Here is a 7,909-nt window from a genome sequence, read left to right on the forward strand (position 1 = left end):
AATTATCAATTACTAAAATTATTAATCCCACAATGAAAATATTGTTATCAGTAATTTAAAGTTTTTGCTATTAAAAATACACATGATAAAAAAATATATGAGTAGAAAGCATCATTTAAAAAAAAAAGACATTAATATTAAAAATATACTATGTATGTTAATATCATTTAAATTTAATTACATATCCTATCAAAATTTTTTTTAAAAAATGTTTGGATTAATAAAATTGATTTATACGTTCGCACCAATTTAATTATATATGTAATAGTTACTGACTTTTAATTATTCAATATATATTTATTATTTCATAATATGTAAGAACATATAATACATAAAATAATTTATATATATAATGTTTATTATACTCTTGACTGTGATTGATACAATATAAGTTATAAATTTTGCTAATAAATTTGTTGTCAAACAAAATCAAGAATTCATAAAGGAAGTCACGTTGTGAGATTCTGATTAGTTGTTTCGCTGGAGGCGTTGAAACGGCCCTCTTAACAGCTCACTTGGTTTCACATTCCTCTCCATTTTGGAGAATATTCTAATTGCTTGTTATATAAATATATGTTCCTCTCTCTCACAAAAAATATTACAGCATCGGCAGATAGAAAATGGCATCGTTCTTGGACAAGGCAGCTTCTACTTTTAACGAAGCCAAAGAATCTGTTACAGCCACCGCTGAATCCGTCGGTGCCTCTCTAACTGAGGCTCAGAAAACCGTCGCAGCCTCCGCTGAAACTGTGACGACCTCTCTAACCGATGCTGGAGAAAACGCTGCAGCCTCCGCGGAAACCGTCAAGAGGTCTTTAACCGATGCTGGAGAAACCGTTGCAGCCTCCACAGAAACGGTCAAGAGTGAAGCCGCAGCAGCACCAGAGAAAGTGTCTAATGTGTCAACACAGGTATGTTTTTTTGTCACTCTTACATCGTTTTACATTTATGTTGTCCGAAAAGCTAAAACGTATTGTAATATTACGGTCTTGTGTCTTTAGGCAAGAGAGGTAATGGACAATGTTTTATCAAAAGGTTTTGAAGGACTCAACACCTTGCTTCATGGTTTTGAGGAGAAGAAGACTGATATTTCCTCCAAGATCGTTGACGTTGCTACCAAGGCTGTTGCTGGTGCATCGAGCAGCACCACCGTCGCAAGCCGAGACGTTCCTATATCCACAGACAATCAGGTCACAGATTTAAAGCAAAACTCTCTCTATTCTCAAAACTAAATAAAAACTTAAATTGTCTCTTAGTAGGAGATTGTAATGTATATTTATTATTTCATAATATGTAAGAACATATAATACATAAAATAATTTATATATATAATGTGGGTTGCAGCCTTTGTTGGCTGGTGAGCGTGGGGCTGAGACGACTCCGTGGTGGAAAAATTGTTGTGGAGTTCTTGATCTTCTCAAGACATCTACTTCAAAATGAAAGGCTAATGCATTCACCATGAAGGAAGGACAGAGCACTAGAAGAAGGAACCTATCCCAAAACAACTTTTGATTATGTATTTGCTTTCTTTTATTTTATTTTGATTTGTTATTGTGTCTATCTTAATTTTCGTTGTTTTTTGTTTCACTTTTCTGTTGATAATTCTGTTGAGTCTTGATTGTTTTCAAGAAGTTGTGTAAGAGCCAATAAACCCAAAAAATGTAATTTCCTTTGTGATGAGTGACGGATTCTAAGGAACTTCTAAAAGCTAAACAAACATTCACAATAAGTTTCTCAACGTAACTAGAAACAAGACTCTTCTATATACAAAAGAAAACTCAAATTCAAGATTCATACAAAAGAAAGGGAAGACATCAAGGAAAATAACATTTTTTCTGTCAACAGGAAAAATAACTTTCTTTAACAAAAGAACCTTTAAAATCGAAATAAATAAAAATAATAGAAGTAAATATCATTGTAATAAGTATAAATAAGAAATATTTGTTTTTATTTAAAAAGAGGACATATGTAAAGTTAAGTTGTCATCTGATATACATTATCGAAAAGGGTTATTTAAGATTGTTTACTTGTGGAAAAGGCTTATATACATATGGGATTAACTCTTATTAGGTATTGCGTTCCAGCAGGCAGTGATTGTTGATCGGAGCTTATATTGTAGTTTGTGTTCTCTGTGTGATTTGGCTGATTGTCGATGGTTTCCAAAACAAAGGAAGAGGATGAGAAATCCTCAGAACCACCGTCGTCTCTGACTCTTCCTTCACTTCCTGAAGATGTCATCGTCGACATCTTAGCGCGTTTATCAAGATGCGACCATCCAACACTCTCACTTGTTTCCAAGCACTTTCGGTCACTCGTTGCTTCGGCTGAGCTATACTCAAGAAGATCCTTGTTGGCCTGCACTGAGGACTATCTATATGTTGTCCTCGATGACAAAAACTCCTGTTATTTTTACCATTGGTATATCCTCTGCCGGAAAGCCAACGGCAGTCACTGCTTGGTTCGTGCCCCCTCGACGTTTCCCATTTTGTATTACGCTGCAAGCTTTGTGGCAGTGGGTTCTAGGATATATGTTTTTGGTGAGATTGACCATACAAATATGACGACAAATGCGTTTTGCATGGATTGTAGAACCCACAAGGTGGAACCCATCCCAAGCATCCCTCTTCTTTTGGTTTGTAAATTCACTGGCTTCATCCACGGGAAAATATATGTAACTGGATATTGCTATCATGACAATACAAAGAATGTGATGGTGGTGTTCGATACAGAAACACAAATGTGGGAGCATGCGATGATTAAACCAGAGAGATGAGAGTAAGCTGTGCTTGTGTGGTTTGTAAATTCACTGTCCTCATCCGCCGTCATACTCGCCGGACTTCCACCGTCATTATCTCGAACCGGCTCTGTCCCTTTTGAAAGGTTACAAATTTTGGTCTATATTTAAGTTTAATTATCAGTTTAGGTTTTGATTATCAGTTTAGGTTATCGATTAGTGATGATTCTGTGTTTGGTTAGGGTTTTAACTATTTAGGTTTGGTTAATTTCTTGGCAGATGTCAGGAAATGATTCTCTGTCCCTTTTGAAAGGTTACAAATTTTGGTCTATGTTTAAGTTTAATTATCAGTTTAGGTTTTGATTATCAGTTTAGGTTATCGATTTGTGATGATTCTGTGTTTGGTTATGGTTTTAACTATTTAGGTTTGGTTAATTTCTTGGCAGATGTCAGGAAATGATTATAGCCGCTATCTATCTACTGGTGGTAAGAAGACTTCTGGTGGTAAGAAGACTTCTGGTAGTACGAAAAGTTCATCCCGTCATACCAATCCGGGTAGTTCTTCTAGTTCTCAGATGGCCGAGAGTTTGGCTGTTCCTAATAGCCAGACGCAAGCTTCCCCTCCAGCTCCCGCCCCAGCTCCTCCAGCTCCCGCCCCAGCTCCTGCAGCTCCCGCCCCAGCTGCAGCTGCAGCTGCTCCCGCCCCAGACCCGGCGGCAGATTTAGCGGCAATCAATATGATTTTGGCTAGTCCTGGACATGATCGTCTTCCTCACCTCCATCCAGATCGCCCTCCAAATACGCTTTGGTAAGTTTTTTAATTTTAATTCATTGTAACCATTTATAATATTTTCATATTCTTATAATTTAGTCCTCTCAATTGCCTTGAATTTCCTGTGATAGGTTTGATGACGATGTAAGCGTTGCTGCATCGGTCCGTCGAATCTTTGAAAGAGATTTCAAAGAACCGCATGCTAATTGGAAGCAAACCCCCGGGGATGTTGTGAGACGTTGGTTTGAATCATTTGCGGTAATTCATTTAATTTTCTTGAATTTTAAAATTTGTAAATAATTAATTTTATGTTCATGAATGTCTATTAATTTGCCTTTTTGTTGTGTCAGCAAATGTATCATTGGGATTCCGGTATAACATCCCTCGTTCGCAACTCTTTCGAGGCTAAATTGAAACTCCAGTTGACTCGCCAAGTTAGTCGGTGGAAGAGTAACTGGCGGAAAAAAGGCGATGCAGCTATGCCTTTGTGGTTTGACCCAAATGTTTGGGCTGGTCTTGTTGCTTATTGGTTAGATCCAGAATCTGAAGTCCGGAGTTGTAACAGTCGGGCAGCTCGTTACTCTGACCCTGATGGACATGGACCGTCTAAGCATCGTTCAGGTCAGACTTCCTTCAGGGCCCGTGCACGAGTGATTGTAAGTTCTTGTTTTTCTTATCTTAGTTAATTTAAGTTGTGTTCTGAAATTGCCTATTTTATCTAAGTTGTGATCTCATTTTTAAGGTTTAACTTGATCTTTTAAATTGTAGGCTGGGCAAACTGGATGTTCTATTCCAGACTTGCTTGGGGTTCTCGAGATCACTAAACGAAACCCGGATGGTTCTTTTGTTGATGGCAAATCTGAGCAGCTCTACAACGATGTGACATCTAAATTTCAGGAATTATCTCAGGCTGTTAGTGATGATCCCGAGAGCACTGGTTCTAGTGGCCTCTCTCCAATGGAAAAGAACAAGATCTATTGTGAGGTAATTTATTACTGCTTTCAATCTCAAATTTTTAAAAGTCTTCTTTGATATTGATCCTTCTTTGATTTTGTATGCAGTTCGCTCCCCGCAAAAAGGGACGACTGTATGGAGTGGGTTCTCTAAATACATCTTTACGATCTGTTCCTGCTTCGTTTCCTTCTAGCAGTACTAGAGACCAATCTTTGGAGAAGATCATCTATGACCAAGCTCAAAAGATTGAGAGCCAGGGAATGAAATTTTGAAGCTGTACAAGATCGTTCGTCATCTCGCTAGCAAAGACTCTACCGTGGCCGACATTCTCTAGTCTGAAGACGTGTCTTCTGCTTCTGGTGATGATGATGAATCTGATGCTATTTAGTTTGTTTTCTATCACTTTCTAATGACTTGAAACTTTTTTGTATGTGTTTGTGTAATGACTCTTGAATTTCTTTCTATTTTAGTAATATTTTCGCTAACTATTTAAATCTCTTCAGAATTTTATAAATGTATAATAATTTATAAAATTTCAAATTCTGCAGGAAAAAAATTAATTAATCGCAAATGACTTGCAAATTTGCGACGGAACAAGCCTCGCAATTTTGCGACGGAATAAAACCCTTGCAAAATTGCGACGAAACTGTTAATTGCAAAATGCGAGGAACAACTAAACCGTCGCAAATTTTTGCGAGGAAATCAGTTCCGTCGCAAATTTGCGAGGAATATCATTCTGTCGCAAATTTGCAAGGAATTTATTTCCGTCGCAAATTTGCGAGCGTTTTGCGAGTGATTTTCATTTGCGACGAGCGATTTGCGAGGGGAACGTGGTTTCTCGCAAAATCCTCGCAATAAGCGATTTGCAACGGAAATGCGATGCAGTTTTCCCTTGCAACTGACGTGTTTTCTTGTAGTGATCGTTATAGAAGCTATGTGTACGAGCCAAAGGAAGTAATTGGGAAACAGGCGATATTCTGAATTCTAAGCATTGGGTGAATGCATGTGTGGTTGATGATGTATTAATGTACAACCACTACAAGAAAACAGCGGTATTCTGACGGACATTCCGACGGAAAATGAAATCTTCGGAATATCCCGAGGAAATTTCGAGGAAATTCCGAGGACACACAAAATTTGGTTTTCTTCGGAATTCCTCGGAATATACCGACGGAATTCCGAGGAAATATTAATCCGTCGGAAAATTCTTATGGAATACCGACGAAAAATGTATTCCTCGGAAAAAACCGATGAATTCTGAGGATATAATATAGCCGTTAGAGAGCCGTTGGGGGATTTTAAAATTCTGAGAAAATTCCGATGAACTAGCCGTTGGCGTCGGAATTCCGTCGGAATTTCCTCGGGCGCTGGTAGGTAGGATTCAACTATAAATACAGCACCCCTCTTCCTCTTCATTCACTCCATGTCTTCATCCTCCCTCTTAATTACTCTCTTTACACACGAATTTGATTCATAAAAAACATGTCTTCTTCAAATTATTTTCGTTCTTGGATCGATCGACCTCATTTGGATCCAAACACGAGATTGCTTACGGAAGAATACCAACGAGGTATAACCAAATTCATGGGTTAGTTCACCGACAACCGGAAGCAAAAACAGGTATGTTAAGATGTCCTTACTCTAATTGTAAAATAGAAAGGTTATTAAAGAGTGGGATGTTTGGACTCATCTATATTTGAGTGGGTTTACACGAAGTTACAAATTTGGTATCATCATGGGAAAACTGATTATGAACATAGTACTAGCGAACCTCAGCCATCGGTTAGATTAGAAGAACCAATTAGAACAGATGTAGTTTATGGTGTAGGTACTGAGCAGATGGTAAATGATCATTTTAGAGGGGAAGATTTACCCAATGCACAAGCTAGGAGATTTTATGATATGTTGGATGCTGGAAAGCAACCATTGTACGAAGGTTGCAGAGATGGTCATTCAGCTTTATCATCTGCTACAAGATTGATGGGCAGTAAGACAGATTATAATTTGGCTGAAGACTGTGTGGATGCGATGCTGATTTTGTAAAAGGTATTCTACCCGAGGATAATGTAGCTCCTGGTTCATACTACAAGGTTCAGAAACTCGTAGCTGGTCTTGGTTATCGTATCAGGTAATAGATGTATGCAGCGACAACTGCATGATTTATTGGAGGGGGATGATGAACAGCGGGTTACATGCTAATTTTGTGGAAAGCCTCATTATAAGATACGAGTGGAAGAGTTCTAGTGCCATATAAAAAGATGTGGTATTTGCCTTTGACGGATAGGTTGCAGAGGTTGTATCTGCCTGAACGCACAGCGCAACCAATGAGATGGCATGCGGAGCACTCAACAGATGGTGAGATCAAACATCCTTCAGATGCAAAAGCGTGGAAGCATTTCCAATCAAAGTATCCCGACTTTGCGTATGAGAGAAGAAATGTCTACCTTGGATTATGTACTGATGATTTCAGCCCGTTTGGCAAGAGTGGAAGACAGTATTAGCTATGGCCCGTCATTCTTACACCAGAGCATCCTAAGAGATCACTTGATGTGTTTCTTCAGCCACTAATATATTAGTTGCAACAACTATGGGCTCAAGGTGCTGAAACATACGATGTTTCTTGTAAAGAAAACTTTCAAATGCGGGCAGTACTAATGTGGACAATAAGTGATTTTCCAGCATATGGTATGTTATCTGGATGGACAACACATGGAAGGCTATCGTGTCCATATTGTCAAGATAACACTGATGCTTTCCAACTAAAACACGGAAGGAAAATTGTTGGTTTGACTGTCACAGGAGATTCCTACCACCTGATCATCCATATCGTAGGAGTAGGAAGTTTTTTACGAAGAACAAGAGGGTGTTTGACAGTCCACCTCCGGAAATTTTGGGAAAGATTTGAAGACACAACTAAGAGATTTTGGTGAAGAAAGGACGCCAGACGTCGGTGGACATGAGCGTTTTCCGGTAGATGCTGTTGGAGACCTACATAACTGGCACAAAAAAAATATTTTCTGGGATCTGCCATACTGGGAGGATCATCTGCTAAGGCATAATTTAGATGTCATGCATATTGAGAAGAACTTTTTGACAATCTCATGAACACGATCCTTAATGTTCAAGGTAAAAAAAAAGGATAATTTGAAGTCAAGACTGGATTTAGTCGATATATGTGCTCGTTCAGAACTTCATGTTGATGAGAATGGTAGGGCTCTTTTCCCATATACCGACTTGATGCAGAGGAAAAGTTGCGTTCTTTGATTGGATTTCAAACGATGTGGAATTTCCAGACGGTTACGCATCTAATTTGCGTAACTGTATCGACGAAAGGAAGGAAAGTTTACTGGCTTGAAAAGCCACGATTGCCATGTAATGATGCAGCGCCTCCTTCCGTTCGCCTTCAAGGAACTATTAGCACGAAATGTTCATGAAGCAATGCAGGGATA

The 7,909-nt window shown here is 38.6% G+C and overlaps 1 protein-coding gene and 1 long non-coding RNA gene across 2 annotated transcripts; both read left to right on the forward strand.

Annotated features, from left to right (window-relative positions):
• Positions 1–493: 493 nt before the first annotated feature.
• Positions 494–1,680, forward strand: LOC125600357. Its single transcript, XM_048773120.1, has 3 exons — positions 494–911; positions 1,002–1,190; positions 1,345–1,680. The coding sequence occupies exons 1-3, from the start codon at positions 621–623 to the stop codon at positions 1,438–1,440; spliced, it is 576 nt and encodes a 191-aa protein (XP_048629077.1). The 5' UTR covers positions 494–620; the 3' UTR covers positions 1,441–1,680.
• Positions 1,681–2,212: 532 nt separating this feature from the next.
• On the forward strand, positions 2,213–5,078 carry LOC125600358. The gene is made up of 3 exons (XR_007333742.1): positions 2,213–3,764; positions 3,857–4,490; positions 4,568–5,078. It is a non-coding gene; the product is annotated as an uncharacterized LOC125600358 (long non-coding RNA).
• The last annotated feature ends 2,831 nt before the right edge of the window (positions 5,079–7,909 follow it).

The sequence above is a fragment of the Brassica napus genome, unplaced genomic scaffold (assembly GCF_020379485.1).
Source record: "Brassica napus cultivar Da-Ae unplaced genomic scaffold, Da-Ae ScsIHWf_2211;HRSCAF=2864, whole genome shotgun sequence".
NCBI classification, from domain to species: domain Eukaryota; kingdom Viridiplantae; phylum Streptophyta; class Magnoliopsida; order Brassicales; family Brassicaceae; genus Brassica; species Brassica napus.

Coding starts and splice junctions, on each gene's coding strand:
- LOC125600357 (XM_048773120.1), top strand. CDS start 621: ATGGCATCGTTCTTGGACAAGGCAGCTTCTACTTTTAACGAAGCCAAA. Junction 912..1,001: donor TGTCTAATGTGTCAACACAG/GTATGTTTTTTT, acceptor TTGTGTCTTTAG/GCAAGAGAGGTAATGGACAA. Junction 1,191..1,344: donor CTATATCCACAGACAATCAG/GTCACAGATTTA, acceptor TGTGGGTTGCAG/CCTTTGTTGGCTGGTGAGCG.